At 49.6% G+C, this 17,829-nt stretch overlaps 1 protein-coding gene across 1 annotated transcript in view; it reads right to left on the bottom strand.

Moving 5' to 3' along the window:
• The window catches only part of PLXNA3 (plexin A3), a 560,833-nt gene that overhangs the window by 299,983 nt on the left and 243,021 nt on the right, over positions 1–17,829 (bottom strand). The window contains exon 5 of the mRNA XM_078664651.1: positions 3,480–3,580. Coding sequence (XP_078520777.1) covers positions 3,480–3,580 — 101 coding nt within the window. The remainder of the gene's footprint in view (positions 1–3,479; positions 3,581–17,829) is intronic.

Genomic DNA, 17,829 nt, shown 5'->3' with positions numbered 1-17,829 from the left:
TGTTAGGAATGGGACTTCCACTGCTGCCAATAAGCCGGACACCAGTGGGAGAAAGGATTTTGGAGATTCTCAAGGTTGGAGTGTCTCCGTTATAAATGCCTCCAATCGAATGTCCAATTTAGTTGCTCCCCTCATCCTAGCATAAAACGAGGAGATGTCATCCCTGGGAGAGATGCTAGATGCTGAGCCTGCGCGAGAGGAGGGTGTTTATGCGTAACCCTGGGCGTAGTTCGCGAAGTAGCGCTACGCATAGCTACGCGAAGTGCACTTCGCAAGCTACGCGTAGCACTATGCGAACTGCGTAGTACCCTGTTCGCACTGTGCAAGATGCCGTTTTCAATGCTTGCACAGTGCGGACAAGCATCCGGCACTGTGCAATCATTGAAAACAGCATCTTGCACAGTGCGAGCTGTTGTTTTCTGCCGCTCGAGCAGATTTTTACTCAAGCGGCAGCTTTCTCAACGCGGACTGGTAGTTTCTCATCGCGAGCGGTCGCGAGCATATGCGACCACTCGCAATGAGAAACCTGACCTCCCCGCGTTGAGAATCTTGCAGGGAGGTTTATTTTCCACGCTTGCGATCAGCAACTTGATGTTGCTGATCACAAACGAGGAAAAAGTCTCGCCGGGATGTCATTTTGCTTGCTCACGGTCGCCAACTTGACGTTGAGGACCGCGAGCAAGCAAAAAATGACTGCTGCACTACGCTACGCGTGTTTGCACTGTGCTATGTGCAATTCGCGTAGTGCGAAGTAGCGGAAACTTCACAAACTACGCCAGAGTAGCATAGTGGGTTATTTATGAGCCTCTTGAGACCAAGAGGGTGTGCAAGAATGAGGAATGGGAGGAGATGGTGACCGGATTCTTCTACACTTCTTTGATGTGCATAGATACTGTGCATCCCGTAACGGAGATGGAGGTGACTTACGAAGGATAATGCCTCCAGGAGATCTTCTAGGTATCAAAAGCAAAATTCGAAGAAAAATATCAAAGTCTGCCTTGATACCATCCTCAGGGGAGGTGGAAGATTTAGAAGTTTGAGGAGTTTACTGAGAATCGTCTGCTGGAATTACAAACCCTGAGGGTCCTAAAAGTGGTACGGTACTGACTCAGCAGCGACTGACTCAATATTTTCTTTGATGTATGCTCCACCTCTGGTGAAAAGATCAATATTTTCAACGTTGATTTGGGTGACGTCAAACGGTGTCCTACCGGCTTCAGTGCCGCCAGTGATCGATGTATTGGCATCAAACAGAGGGACAAAATCTACATCAAAGGAGACGCATGTGTGTGCCTGGAGTACCTTCAACGGTGAATACTTACTGATTCGCTTGGAGATGGTTCGACGTCAATCTAGCTCTCGAAGGAGAACAAGTCGGTCAATGCCTTCGGTCGACACTGAGGGGATGACATAGATGCAATGGGAAATTGAAGTACAGTTTTGTCCTTTTTTCCCTTTTTCTGAAATGCTTTCCCTGGATCTCCATCTGTGATCATCCTTAGGGGCTGTAGACATCCTCACAGTGGTAGCAAAGCATTCCCTGTAGAGCTTTTTAGCATTTATTCTCTTTTTCAGCTTTTCCAATTTGCCATGCAGCCCTATGCCCTCATGGTCCTAGAGGGTAATTTTTGACATTTTTGGGTAAAATTCACATTCCTTGACAGAATGTGAAGATGACAGGCACAAGGACACTTTACAAAGGGATTCCGACCAAAACATTTGGAGGAAAAGGCGAAAAAGGGTTTAATTCGCCTCCTAGATGTTAAAAACATTGAGAGAAGAAAATAGAATGAATTCTGAAAGGAATTAAGCAAAAAAAAACATGTGAGAACACTCAAGTGTTCCAGGATCTCAGGCAGAAAAAAGAACTGGCTGTGAGGTAAGTTCCAGAACAAAGCTGCATTGTAGTTGTACTTTTATAAAGCAAGCCTATCAGACTAAACTCTTCCTCGTTACTTGGGCATGTAGGTAGCTGTTTCTGTGCAGGGTACTGCAATGTACATTTGGGAATGGAATGTTGGTGCTACATATAATCTAAAACTCAGAAAATGGTGCATGTAATAGGATTTTCGAGGGTGCTGCTCAACATCTGGACATGCTGGACTTTACACCCTTTGCGGATATATATATATATATATATATAGACCTGAAGTGTTCCGGGGTCCCCTCAAGCAGTGGGAAATTATCTTAACATTTAGCACCATCAATGTAGATCCTAAGGTGCATTAGAACCTACTGGAAGGTAAGGACCAACACCCCAAACCTATGTAGTCCCAGAGCTTAGCACTCAAAAATATACATTCGTCCAATAAACCTTTCCTTCTTGCAAGAGGGCTTTCTCATAGCAAAGTACCCTGGACCATCAAGCTATAAGTAAAGCTCCCTGTTTTCCGTTTTTACTGATTTTTACAGATAAATACAGACAGAAAACATTTATTTTCTTGTCTGTATTTATTTTTAAATGTGGATAAAAACGGAAATTGGGTTACTTTTTGAGTAATTCTAAATACTGTCTGCCATGACTGCCAGGCCAATAGCTGTGGGGATTGATAGATAAGGGGGCTAAAATAGAAAGGAATTTTTGTAGAGACTTTAACAGTAGCAGATGTGCACAAGATTAATACTGAAATTTGTATTTTTCTTAAAAGTGCATCAATTTATCTTCTGCGGGTGTTTACAGCACTGAAACCTTGCATGAGCGCATATTTACCGGTTAAATAAACGTGGAAATATATTAATTTAAGCTTCATTTTTCCCCAAAACCCAAAATAAATATGGCTAAATACAGATAAAATTAGCAAAAAATAAATATGGATAAATACAGACGGAAATGGCAAAAAAATAAATAGCATGAAACCGGGAGCCCTAATTATAAGTCACTCCACAAAGACAAGCCACAGAGAAATGCTGAGCCAGCCTAAAACAGCAAAATAAGTCTCCTTGAGATGATATTGACTTTAAGAGTGCAAAAAGACCAATAGTGTTGGAGAAAATAATATCAAATAATGACATATTATTAAATGGTAATACTACTATTAATATGATTTTGAAAAACGCCTAAATAATCTACACCACAATGAAATCTCCCAAAATTTCCGAATTCAAAGTGACTTTAAAAAAGCTCCTGAAAATAATTTAAAAACATGAAACAGACATTAGAATGAAAGAGCAGCCCTCTTCTCCCACAGTCCTCTACCTGAAACAATGTCACCCCTGGACTCAGGTGGGCCTCTATGTGCTAGTGCCTTTTACTAGTACAAAATGGCTTAAATCTACATTTTTTTGAATTAATACCATTTGGTCGCCATTTTGTAGTCTTTGCGTTGCAGGATGACGTGTCTGACGGATACTGAAATGGTCTGCAGAGATGTAGACGGCCTCTGGATGGGCTCATAGTCAGTGTTTTACAAATAAAGGGTGCAAGCTTGCACTTGGGGGTCCCCGTTAATGCACGTCGCGCAGCAGCCCATAGCACTTACTTGTTGTGGAGGACACACCAGCCGCAGTGGGGGTCACCGGACCCCAGGCAGTCCGCGCAGGTCTGATACTGTTCACACTGTTCCACAGGAACCCGGCTCACCTGAGGAGAGAGAGGGGGCGTGAGTTAAACTGGCCTCATTACCCTCACCCCACACAACCTTTCAGCCAGCTGGTCACGACAGGCGTCCAGGGTCCCAGCACGTGTCAATGGGACGACCGCCCCTGACCTCCGACTGTCCCAACACGAGCATTAATTCACCCATACCATAACACCTCCACTTGGCTGCGAGAGCCTTGGCCCAGATGTTATTTCACACATTCCAAATGTCCCAAACTTCTGAGCATCCTGGCAGAGGTGTTAATTAGCTCACCTGAGTGCACCAGCACAGTTGTTAGATCACACATATCACCCTTAGCTCACCTGAGTGCACCAGCACAGTTAAATCACACACACCACCCTTAGCTCAACTGAGAGCACCAGCACAGTTGTTAAATCACACACATCACCCTTAGCTCACCTGAGTGCACCAACACAGTTGTTAGATCACACATATCACCCTTAGCTCACCTGAGTGCACCAGCACAGTTGTTAAATCACACATACCACCCTTAGCTCACCTGAGTGCACCAGCACAGTTAAATCACACACACCACCCTTAGCTCACCTGAGTGCACCAACACAGTTGTTAAATCACACATATCACCCTTAGCTCACCTGAGTGCACCAGCACAGTTGTTAGATCACACATATCACCCTTAGCTCACCTGAGTGCACCAGCACAGTTAAATCACACACCCCCCCCTTAGCTCACCTGAGTGCACCAGCACAGTTGTTAGATCACACATATCACCCTTAGCTCACCTGAGTGCACCAGCACAGTTAAATCACACACACCACCCTTAGCTCACCTGAGTGCACCAGCACAGTTGTTTAATCACACATACCACCCTTAGCTAACCTGACTGCACCAGCACAGTTAAATCACACACACCACCCTTAGCTCACCTGAGTGCACCAACACAGTTGTTAAATCACACATACCACCCTTAGCTCACCTGAGTGCACCAGCACAGTTAAATCACACACACCACCCTTAGCTCACCTGAGTGCACCAGCACAGTTGTTTAATCACACATACCACCCTTAGCTCACCTGAGTGCACTAGCACAATTAGATCACACACACCACCCTTAGCTCACCTGAGTGCACCAACAAAGTTGTTAAATCACACATACCACCCTTAGCTCACCTGAGTGCACCAGCACAGTTAAATCACACACACCACCCTTAGCTCACCTGAGTGCACCAACACAGTTGTTAAATCACACATACCACCCTTAGCTCACCTGAGTGCACCAACACAGTTGTTAAATCACACACACCACCCTTAGCTCACCTGAGTGCACCAACACAGTTGTTAAATCACACACACCACCCTTAGCTCACCTGAGTGCACCAGCACAGTTGTTAAATCACACACACCACCCTTAGCTCACCTGAGTGCACCAACACAGTTGTTAAATCACACATACCACCCTTAGCTCACCTGAGTGCACCAGCACAGTTAAATCACACACACCACCCTTAGCTCGCCTGAGTGCACCAGCACAGTTGTTAGATCACACATATCACCCTTAGCTCACCTGAGTGCACCAGCACAGTTAAATCACACACACCACCCTTAGCTCACCTGAGTGCACCAGCACAGTTGTTTAATCACACATACCACCCTTAGCTCACCCGAGTGCACCAGCACAGTTAAATCACACACACCACCCTTAGCTCACCTGAGTGCACCAACACAGTTGTTAAATCACACATACCACCCCCTTAGCTCACCTGAGTGCACCAGCACAGTTAAATCACACACACCACCCTTAGCTCACCTGAGTGCACCAACACAGTTGTTAAATCACACATACCACCCTTAGCTCACCTGAGTGCACCAGCACAGTTGTTAAATCACACATACCACCCTTAGCTCACCTGAGTGCACCAGCACAGTTAAATCACACACACCACCCTTAGCTCACCTGAGTGCACCAGCCCAGTTGTTTAATCACACATACCACCCTTAGCTCACCTCACCTGAGTGCACCAGCACAGTTGTTAAATCACATACACATCACCTTTAGCTCACCTGAGTGCACCAGCACAGTTGTTAAATCACACATACCACCCTTAGCTCACCCGAGTGCACCAGCACAGTTAAATCACATACACCACCCTTAGCTCACCTTAGTGCACCAGCCCAGTTGTTAAATCACACATACCACCCTTAGCTCACGTTCGTGCACCAGCTCAGTTGTTAAATCACACACACCACCCTTAGCTCACCTGAGTGCACCAACACAGTTGTTAAATCACACATACCACCCTTAGCTCACCTGAGTGCACCAGCACAGTTAAATCACACACACCACCCTTAGCTCACCTGAGTGCACCAACACAGTTGTTAAATCACACATACCACCCTCAGCTCACCTGAGTGCACCAGCACAGTTGTTAAATCACACACACGTCACCCTTAGCTCACCTGAGTGCACCAGCCCAGTTGTTTAATCACACATACCACCCTTAGCTCACGTTCGTGCACCAGCACAATTGTTAAATCACACACACGTCACCCTTAGCTCACCTTAGTGCACCAGCACAGTTGTTAAATCACACATACCACCCTTAGCTCACCTTAGAGCACCAGCACAGTTGTTAAATCACACACACCACCCTTAGCTCACCTTAGTGCACCAGCACAGTTGTTAAATCACACACACCACCCTTAGCTCACCTGAGTGCACCAACACAGTTGTTTAATCACACATACCACCCTTAGCTCACGTTCGTGCACCAGCACAATTGTTAAATCACACACACGTCACCCTTAGCTCACCTTAGTGCACCAGCACAGTTCTTAAATCACACATACCACCCTTAGCTCACCTGAGTGCACCAACACAGTTGTTTAATCACACATACCACCCCCTTAGCTCACCTGAGTGCACCAGCACAGTTAAATCACACACACCACCCTTAGCTCAGCTGAGTGCACCAGCACAGTTGTTTAATCACACATACCACCCTTAGCTCACCTGAGTGAACCAGCACAGTTAAATCACACACACCACCCTTAGCTCACCTGAGTGCACCAACACAGTTGTTAAATCACACATACCACCCTTAGCTCACCTGAGTGCACCAGCACAGTTAAATCACACACACCACCCTTAGCTCACCTGAGTGCACCAACACAGTTGTTAAATCACACATACCACCCTTAGCACACCTGAGTGCACCAACACAGTTGTTAAATCACACACACCACCCTTAGCTCACCTGAGTGCACCAACACAGTTGTTAAATCACACATACCACCCTCAGCTCACCTGAGTGCACCAGCACAGTTGTTAAATCACACACACGTCACCCTTAGCTCACCTGAGTGCACCAGCCCAGTTGTTTAATCACACATACCACCCTTAGCTCACGTTCGTGCACCAGCACAATTGTTAAAACACACACACGTCACCCTTAGCTCACCTTAGTGCACCAGCACAGTTGTTAAATCACACATACCACCCTTAGCTCACCTTAGTGCACCAGCACAGTTGTTAAATCACACACACCACCCTTAGCTCACCTTAGTGCACCAGCACAGTTGTTAAATCACACACACCACCCTTAGCTCACCTGAGTGCACCAACACAGTTGTTTAATCACACATACCACCCTTAGCTCACGTTCGTGCACCAGCACAATTGTTAAATCACACACACGTCACCCTTAGCTCACCTTAGTGTACCAGCACAGTTGTTAAATCACACATACCACCCTTAGCTCACCTGAGTGCACCAACACAGTTGTTAAATCACACATACCACCCCCTTAGCTCACTTGAGTGCACCAGCACAGTTAAATCACACACACCACCCTTAGCTCAGCTGAGTGCACCAGCACAGTTGTTTAATCACACATACCACCCTTAGCTCACCTGAGTGCACCAGCACAGTTAAATCACACACACCACCCTTAGCTCACCTGAGTGCACTAACACAGTTGTTAAATCACACATACCACCCTTAGCTCACCTGAGTGCACCAGCACAGTTAAATCACACACACCACCCTTAGCTCACCTGAGTGCACCAACACAGTTGTTAAATCACACATACCACCCTTAGCACACCTGAGTGCACCAACACAGTTGGTAAATCACACACACCACCCTTAGCTCACCTGAGTGCACCAACACAGTTGTTAAATCACACACACCACCCTTAGCTCACCTTAGTGCACCAGCACAGTTGTTAAATCACACATACCACCCTTAGCTCACCTTAGTGCACCAGCACAGTTGTTAAATCACACATACCACCCTTAGCTCACCTGAGTGCACCAGCACAGTTGTTAAATCACACACACGTCACCCTTAGCTCACCTTACTGCACCAGCACAGTTGTTAAATCACACACACCACCCTTAGCTCACCTGAGTGCACCATCACAGTTGTTAAATCACACACACCACCCTTAGCTCACCTGAGTGCACCAACACAGTTGTTAAATCACACATACCACCCTTAGCTCACCTGAGTGCACCAGCACAGTTAAATCACACACACCACCCTTAGCTCACCTGAGTGCACCAACACAGTTGTTAAATCACACATACCACCCTCAGCTCACCTGAGTTCACCAGCACAGTTGTTTAATCACACATACCACCCTTAGCTCACCTGAGTGCACCAGCCCAGTTGTTAAATCACACACACATCACCTATAGCTCACCTGAGTGCACCAGCACAGTTGTTAAATCACACATACCACCCTTAGCTCACCTGAGTGCACCAGCACAGTTAAATCACACACACCACCCTTAGCTCACCTGAGTGCACCAGCCCAGTTGTTTAATCACACATACCACCCTTAGCTCACGTTCGTGCACCAGCACAATTGTTAAATCACACACACGTCACCCTTAGCTCACCTTAGTGCACCAGCACAGTTGTTAAATCACACATACCACCCTTAGCTCACCTTAGTGCACCAGCACAGTTGTTAAATCACACACACCACCCTTAGCTCACCTTAGTGCACCAGCACAGTTGTTAAATCACACACACCACCCTTAGCTCACCTGAGTGCACCAACACAGTTGTTTAATCACACATACCACCCTTAGCTCACGTTCGTGCACCAGCACAATTGTTAAATCACACACACGTCACCCTTAGCTCACCTTAGTGCACCAGCACAGTTCTTAAATCACACATACCACCCTTAGCTCACCTGAGTGCACCAACACAGTTGTTAAATCACACATACCACCCCCTTAGCTCACCTGAGTGCACCAGCACAGTTAAATCACACACACCACCCTTAGCTCAGCTGAGTGCACCAGCACAGTTGTTTAATCACACATACCACCCTTAGCTCACCTGAGTGCACCAGCACAGTTAAATCACACACACCACCCTTAGCTCACCTGAGTGCACCAACACAGTTGTTAAATCACACATACCACCCTTAGCTCACCTGAGTGCACCAGCACAGTTAAATCACACACACCACCCTTAGCTCACCTGAGTGCACCAACACAGTTGTTAAATCACACATACCACCCTTAGCACACCTGAGTGCACCAACACAGTTGTTAAATCACACACACCACCCTTAGCTCACCTGAGTGCACCAACACAGTTGTTAAATCACACATACCACCCTCAGCTCACCTGAGTGCACCAGCACAGTTGTTAAATCACACACACGTCACCCTTAGCTCACCTGAGTGCACCAGCCCAGTTGTTTAATCACACATACCACCCTTAGCTCACGTTCGTGCACCAGCACAATTGTTAAATCACACACACGTCACCCTTAGCTCACCTTAGTGCACCAGCACAGTTGTTAAATCACACATACCACCCTTAGCTCACCTTAGTGCACCAGCACAGTTGTTAAATCACACACACCACCCTTAGCTCACCTTAGTGCACCAGCACAGTTGTTAAATCACACACACCACCCTTAGCTCACCTGAGTGCACCAACACAGTTGTTTAATCACACATACCACCCTTAGCTCACGTTCGTGCACCAGCACAATTGTTAAATCACACACACGTCACCCTTAGCTCACCTTAGTGTACCAGCACAGTTGTTAAATCACACATACCACCCTTAGCTCACCTGAGTGCACCAACACAGTTGTTAAATCACACATACCACCCCCTTAGCTCACTTGAGTGCACCAGCACAGTTAAATCACACACACCACCCTTAGCTCAGCTGAGTGCACCAGCACAGTTGTTTAATCACACATACCACCCTTAGCTCACCTGAGTGCACCAGCACAGTTAAATCACACACACCACCCTTAGCTCACCTGAGTGCGCCAACACAGTTGTTAAATCACACATACCACCCTTAGCTCACCTGAGTGCACCAGCACAGTTAAATCACACACACCACCCTTAGCTCACCTGAGTGCACCAACACAGTTGTTAAATCACACATACCACCCTTAGCACACCTGAGTGCACCAACACAGTTGTTAAATCACACACACCACCCTTAGCTCACCTGAGTGCACCAACACAGTTGTTAAATCACACACACCACCCTTAGCTCACCTTAGTGCACCAGCACAGTTGTTAAATCACACATACCACCCTTAGCTCACCTTAGTGCACCAGCACAGTTGTTAAATCACACATACCACCCTTAGCTCACCTGAGTGCACCAGCACAGTTGTTAAATCACACACACGTCACCCTTAGCTCACCTTACTGCACCAGCACAGTTGTTAAATCACACACACCACCCTTAGCTCACCTGAGTGCACCATCACAGTTGTTAAATCACACACACCACCCTTAGCTCACCTGAGTGCACCAACACAGTTGTTAAATCACACATACCACCCTTAGCTCACCTGAGTGCACCAGCACAGTTAAATCACACACACCACCCTTAGCTCACCTGAGTGCACCAACACAGTTGTTAAATCACACATACCACCCTCAGCTCACCTGAGTTCACCAGCACAGTTGTTTAATCACACATACCACCCTTAGCTCACCTGAGTGCACCAGCCCAGTTGTTAAATCACACACACATCACCTATAGCTCACCTGAGTGCACCAGCACAGTTGTTAAATCACACATACCACCCTTAGCTCACCTGAGTGCACCAGCACAGTTAAATCACACACACCACCCTTAGCTCACCTGAGTGCACCAACACAGTTGTTAAATCACACATACCACCCTCAGCTCACCTGAGTGCACCAGCACAGTTGTTAAATCACACACACGTCACCCTTAGCTCACCTGAGTGCACCAGCCCAGTTGTTTAATCACACATACCACCCTTAGCTCACGTTCGTGCACCAGCACAATTGTTAAATCACACACACGTCACCCTTAGCTCACCTTAGTGCACCAGCACAGTTGTTAAATCACACATACCACCCTTAGCTCACCTTAGTGCACCAGCACAGTTGTTAAATCACACATACCACCCTCAGCTCACCTGAGTGCACCAGCACAGTTGTTAAATCACACACACGTCACCCTTAGCTCACCTGAGTGCACCAGCCCAGTTGTTTAATCACACATACCACCCTTAGCTCACGTTCGTGCACCAGCACAATTGTTAAATCACACACACGTCACCCTTAGCTCACCTTAGTGCACCAGCACAGTTGTTAAATCACACATACCACCCTTAGCTCACCTTAGTGCACCAGCACAGTTGTTAAATCACACACACCACCCTTAGCTCACCTTAGTGCACCAGCACAGTTGTTAAATCACACACACCACCCTTAGCTCACCTGAGTGCACCAACACAGTTGTTTAATCACACATACCACCCTTAGCTCACGTTCGTGCACCAGCACAATTGTTAAATCACACACACGTCACCCTTAGCTCACCTTAGTGCACCAGCACAGTTGTTAAATCACACATACCACCCTTAGCTCACCTGAGTGCACCAACACAGTTAAATCACACACACCACCCTTAGCTCACCTGAGTGCACCAGCACAGTTGTTAAATCACACACACCACCCTTAGCTCACCTTAGTGCACCAACACAGTTGTTAGATCACACATATCACCCTTAGCTCACCTTAGTGCACCAGCACAGTTGTTAAATCACACATACCACCCTTAGCTCACCTGAGTGCACCAGCACAGTTGTTAAATCACACATACCACCCTTAGCTTACCTTGGTGCACCAGCACAGTTGTTAAATCACACATACCACCCTTAGCTCACCTTAGTGCACCAGCACAGCTGTTTAATCACACCAATCCTCCTGAACTGACCTCGAGTGCCCCAGCAGTTAGTAACAGATACACAGCATCTGACGTGTAACTACCAGACTCCGAGTCCCAGACACAGGTATTAATAGCCGATAACCTCTGCCCTCCTCGACCACCCCTCACCCCACTGAACCCTCGGGGGGGGGGGGGGGAGGGCGGGAAGGGGCCCTGAACAACACGCAGTGATACAAATGTCGCTTAAGGAGGCAGCGGCAGAGTTAAACAGAGCACAGGTATTACTTCACAAGGCTGGAGATAACCCCTGCGCCCTCTGACCTTTGACCTCGGTGCACTGCAGCTGAAGTACTAACTCACATTAGCGATAATCTAGGATAAATCCTGCAAGAGGCCACCGATTCAATCCCACGCTGGCGACCCCCCCCCCCTGCTGCCCCTACATACGAGTCCAGGCCCACTCCACCCCACAGGCCCTGCACAAACAACTCCACTCCTGGGGCAGGAACAGACCGGATTTCAGGGGAAATGTATTTATTTAGTTATCTTAAAATTCCTATCGAGTGCTTCCATCAAACGCAGTGCACACAGCTCCAGGGCTCGTTAGCAACAAGCAGTCCAGACAGGGAGTGACCAGAGAACAAAGCCCAGGGAATGAGACCGCGCCTCAGGGCAGGGCAGGGGAGCGAGTCTTTCTTCCATTTCCATGGAGCCCTCCATTTGAGACCAGGTCCTCCTCGTGCCTGCACAGCCCGCTGTGCACTCCATGGCACTTTAAACACCTTGAGCTGTGGGGCAGCTTTATTCAGATGGTATGTGCATTTGTATAGTACCTATGAACAGTGGTCCCAGTGGATAGTTTCATGCACATAAGAAATAAACAATATTTACCAAAGAAAAATGCAAAAAGACGTATTGTACTTAGTGCACAGTGTTGTTTAATCACAATGTGCTCCTAGGGTGAGGGAGTGAATCTACAAATTCACTCCCTCATCCGCACCCCAATCACAACACGCCCACCCTCCCCCTCCCCTCCTAGGGCACTGTTTTTAACAGTGTTAACAAATGTATAAATGATTAGGAGCCCAGTGTGATGAAATAACACTGTGCACTAAGTACAATACGCATTTTTGCATTTTTCTTTGGTAAATATTGTTTATTTCTTATGTGCATGAAACTATCCACGGGGCCACTGTTCATATGTACTGTTTGATACCCAGGTCCCAGTGACTACTTGTGGGTTTACCCTTCTAGGTAACTATGTGTATTTGTATAGCGCATAACTCACCCGGGAGGCTATCCTGAAGCAGGAGCTGTACAGGCCGAGCCTGGGTCAGGGCTAGCTGAAGAACCAGGCCTTCAGTTTCTTGCAGAATTCAAGCACCGAGGTGAAGGTTGTGAAGGACAAGTCACTCCGGGCTTTAGGTGCGAGGTAGGAGAAGGCACCATCGCTGGATCTGGGTATGCACGCGGTGTGTGTGGGTAGGAATTTGGTTGAGTGGAGGGGTCTGGTACAGGCCCGGACTGGCCATAGCGGGCATCAGGCAATCCCCCGGTGCGACGCACAGGTTGGGGCCGGTTTTGGGCCCCTGGGGGCTGTTTTTGGTACAGGCCCGTTTTTGCAGCATAGCTGCAAAATCTGCCCTGTACCAAAATCGGCCAAAAACCGGACCCGGCAAAGAGCCCGGCAGCACCTCCAATCCCCCCCCCCCCCCACCCCCTCCGAGCGGGGAGGGGGGCCGGCCGAGCACTTTGCCGGGGCCGGTTTAGTTTCCCAGTCCGGCCCTGGTCTGGTAGGTTTGTGGAAGCTTATGCCGTTGTTGAGGTACGTGGGGCCAGGGTTGTGTAAGCCTTTGTATGTGTGTGAAGAATTTGAAGGGTGCTCGTTTGAGGACGGAGAGCCACCGGAGCTCTTTGAGGCGTTGGGTGAGGTGAGTTCAGGGTGGGAGGTTGAAGGTGAGCCTAGCTGCAGAGTTTCGTATGGGCCAGACTCTTCTGGCCAGTTAAGCACTGATTCCAGAATAAAATATGCTGCTGGAGTCCACCGTGCTGGTGACGAGGGCTTGGTGAACGGTTCTGCGAGTGTTGGTTGGGATGTATGACGTTACCACGCGGTACATCACAACGCGGTACATCACAGCGCAGCTTTTACAACGCAAGTCGTTACCACGACTTGCGCTGTAGGGTGCTGGACGTAGGAATAGTAAGATTTAATATTCCAACTCCAGCCTACGTACAGTATGGAAGGTGTTGGAATAGTAATTCACACTATTCCTTAGTCTAGAGCGCCCTCCAGTGCAAGTGGTGGTAATGACTTGTGTTATAAAATCTGCGTTGTAATGGCACTGCGGTGTTTTGACCGCGTAGTAAAGGTTGTTTCCCGTTGGTTGGGAGCCATTTGAACATTTTTTGGGGCATCTTGAGTGGTTTGAAGCAGGAGACCGAGCCTGCATTCACTTGGTTGGTCATGGTAAAGTGGTTGTCGATTACTATTCCAAGGTCCTATGCTTGGGTGGTTGGGAGGTGTTAGACGGACCGGGAGGGTCGGCCGAGGATAAGGGGAGAGGTCTCCGGGGAGAGCCGTCTCCAGTGAATCGTACAGACAAGTAACTCCCCCCCCACAGACGGACACCACACAATGATAAAGTTCAACGATACTTTATAGGTAATCCTTCAAGTACGGTAGAATGGTACAAGGAGGTCTGGACTCAGGGGTCCCCTCTATTCTGGTCTCTGTTTGGGAAAAGGGTAGCGGGACAGTCTTGTTACCAAAGAGATGGAAATAGCTCTCAATCCTCGAGCTCGGTGGTGTAGATGAACGGGCCGCGGCGGAGCCAGCAGGGCCCGAGATGGATGAAGGAAGACGACGGTCCGCGGCAGAGCCAGCAGGTCCCGATGAAGGTGGTGGTTACAAACGGTCCGCGGCCACGCCAGCAGGTCCCGACGACGATGAAGGATAGGGTGGTTCCCAAAGCCGCGGCAGCGCCAGCAGGCAAGACGAAGGTGCACAAGACAGAGCTACGGCAGCGCCAGTAGTCCGTCAAGGATGAGTTCTTCTTTGCGTCTCTCGACTCCAAGATACAACTCCCGTCCGGCTCTGGAGCTGCCCCAGTTATAGGGCTGGTGTGCTTTGATGTCCGGACCCTCGCACTTGGAGGTCGGGAGGTCCGGGATGAGGGGGTTCAGACACCCAGCAGGGGGGTGGAGCCAGCGCCCGGGGAGGCGATGGGCGAGCGGTACTTGGCGGGGGGGAGCCATCGACACCTCTTGCTCCCATTGACTGACCAAGTAGCCCGCTCACCTCCTGGGTGGATGTTGGTGCCGGAATGTCTGAGGCCTGGCCGGGCCCAGGGTTGAGGTCGATCGGGGGCCAGGCGGCCTCGTGGTGGAGTGTCCAAGATGGCGCCCAGGATGGGCGCGCAGGCCGGTAGTGGGTCGGCCTACGCGGTCAACAGGTTCGAGTGTAGGGGTCCCTGCGGGGACGGTGGACGTGTAATGGTGGTGTGTGGTACTTGCGTGGCTGGTTCGGGCCTGGTTGGGCCGGGGGAGAGCGGCCCTTCATGTGGCCTGTCCAACATGCGTCCCCCCCAGCTGAAGGCGGGGAGAGTTACCCATTCTCTTGGGGACTCTTTTCGTCGAGGCGGAAGAACCGGGACAGGCCATCTGCGTTGGCGTGATCTGGCCCAGGCCGATGTTCAACTGTGAAGTCCATCCCTTGTAGGGAGATGGACCAGCGTAGTAACTTCGGGTTTTCCCCCCGCATCTGCATCAGCCACTGCAGGGGTCGGTGGTCGGTCTGTACCCGAAAGGGTGTGCCAAAAAGGTAGGGCCGGAGCTTCTTGAGGGCCCATACCACTGCAAAGGCCTCCCTCTCTATGGTGCTCCAGCGTTGTTCCCGTGGTAGGAGTCGCCGGCTGATGAAGGCCACCGGCTGATCACGGCCTTCGGTGTTCACTTGAGACAGGACTGCCCCAATGCCATGGTCGGAGGCATCCGTCTGGACGATGAACTCCCGGCTGTAGTCGGGGGCCTGGAGCACAGGGGCGGAGCATATGGCGGCTTTCAATTGTTCAAATGCAGCTTGACACTCTGGGGTCCAGTTGACTTTCTGGGGCTGATTTTTTGACGTGAGCTCTGTGAGGGGCCTCACGATAGTACCATAGTCTTTCACGAACCTTCGGTAATAGCCCGTGAGGCCCAGGAAGGCCCGTACCTCGGTCTGGGTAATGGGGGGCTGCCAGGACTGGATGGCGGCAATTTTTAGCTGCAGAGGGGCCACCAGGCCGCTTCCCACCTGGTGCCCGAGGTAGGTTACAGACCCTTGCCCAATTTGACATTTGCTGGCCTTGATCGTGAGGCCAGCTTGCTGAAGGGCGTGCAGCACTGCTCGGAGGTGGCGGAGGTGCTCGGACCACTGGTTGCTGTATACAGCGATGTCGTCTAGGTAGGCGGCGCTGACGAAGTTCAATGAAGCAATTGTTCGACAGATGCTCCCATACCATAAGATTGAACAGTTGTTCGTAGGTTGTGACCTTGCTTCCTTTGATCCAGCCCTCGAAGGCTCGGCTAAAGTAATTGACATAGTCCACCCAAGTTGTACCTGGGATGCGGGTGCAGTCTCGGAACCTCTGACGGTACATCTCGGGTGTGAGGCCATAGCGGGTGAGGAGTGCAGCTTTCATATGGTCATAGGAGGTCATCTGGTGGTCCGGGAGTTGCAGCAGGGCGTCGCGGCCCTCATTGAGGAATCTCCCCCACAGACCGCCCCCCCAATCGCTTTTATCGATCCGGTGTGCAGTCATAGCGATTTCATAGGCCTTAAACCATTGCTGGATGTCGTCCTCTCGGAAGTATTCTCGAACGACATCCTTGGGGATGTGTACCTTCTTCTCTGTTGCCCCTGGAGTGTGGGGTTGCTCGGGCACCCCTGCTTCTTTATTCTGTTTGCGTAGGTCGATTTCAGCTAATTTCCGCTCATGTTCATATGCCAGTTTCTTTTCCTCGAGCTCCCTTTGTCTCTGTTTCTCCTCTCTTTCTTCTCGGAGACGCAGGTGCTCTAAGTTGATTTTCTGTTCGGCCAACTTTAGTTCAACGTCCATTTTGAGCCGGGCCATTTCCAGCTCGTGTAGTCGGGTTCTTTCTCGTTCCTGGATCTCGTCTGGCGAGAGACCCGTTCTTCGTTCTTCAGGGGCCATGGGGGTTTGTGCTGCGATGTCTTGATCGGGGGTTCCGGCAGCCCCGGTTTCTGCCCAAGATTCCAGGGCCTGCTTAAAGTCATCTTTGGTATTTAGTCCGGTGGTAGCGATACCTAATTCGATACAGAACTGTTTAAGTTCACGATGGTTGTACTCGTCCAATTTCTCCATCTGGAATTTCTCCGTTGATCCGCTGTCTTTAGTTGACATCGTGATTCGCCGTGGGGTGAGCTACTCTCTGTACGGTTTATGCGGTGATTCGGATCCCGTCGCTGGCCACCAATGTTAGACGGACCGGGAGGGTCGGCCGAGGATAAGGGGAGAGGTCTCCGGGGAGAGCCGTCTCCAGTGAATCGTACAGACAAGTAACTCCCCCCCCCACAGACGGACACCACACAATGATAAAGTTCAACGATACTTTATAGGTAATCCTTCAAGTACGGTAGAATGGTACAAGGAGGTCTGGACTCAGGGGTCCCCTCTATTCTGGTCTCTGTTTGGGAAAAGGGTAGCGGGACAGTCTTGTTACCAAAGAGATGGAAATAGCTCTCAATCCTCGAGCTCGGTGGTGTAGATGAACGGGCCGCGGCGGAGCCAGCAGGGCCCGAGATGGATGAAGGAAGACGACGGTCCGCGGCAGAGCCAGCAGGTCCCGATGAAGGTGGTGGTTACAAACGGTCCGCGGCCACGCCAGCAGGTCCCGACGACGATGAAGGATAGGGTGGTTCCCAAAGCCGCGGCAGCGCCAGCAGGCAAGACGAAGGTGCACAAGACAGAGCTACGGCAGCGCCAGTAGTCCGTCAAGGATGAGTTCTTCTTTGCGTCTCTCGACTCCAAGATACAACTCCCGTCCGGCTCTGGAGCTGCCCC

This window comes from Lissotriton helveticus, chromosome 10 (assembly GCF_964261635.1).
Source record: "Lissotriton helveticus chromosome 10, aLisHel1.1, whole genome shotgun sequence".
NCBI lineage: Eukaryota > Metazoa > Chordata > Amphibia > Caudata > Salamandridae > Lissotriton > Lissotriton helveticus.
The sequence above is the reverse complement of the archived record's forward strand: the minus strand, read 5'-3'. Positions and strand labels throughout refer to the sequence as shown.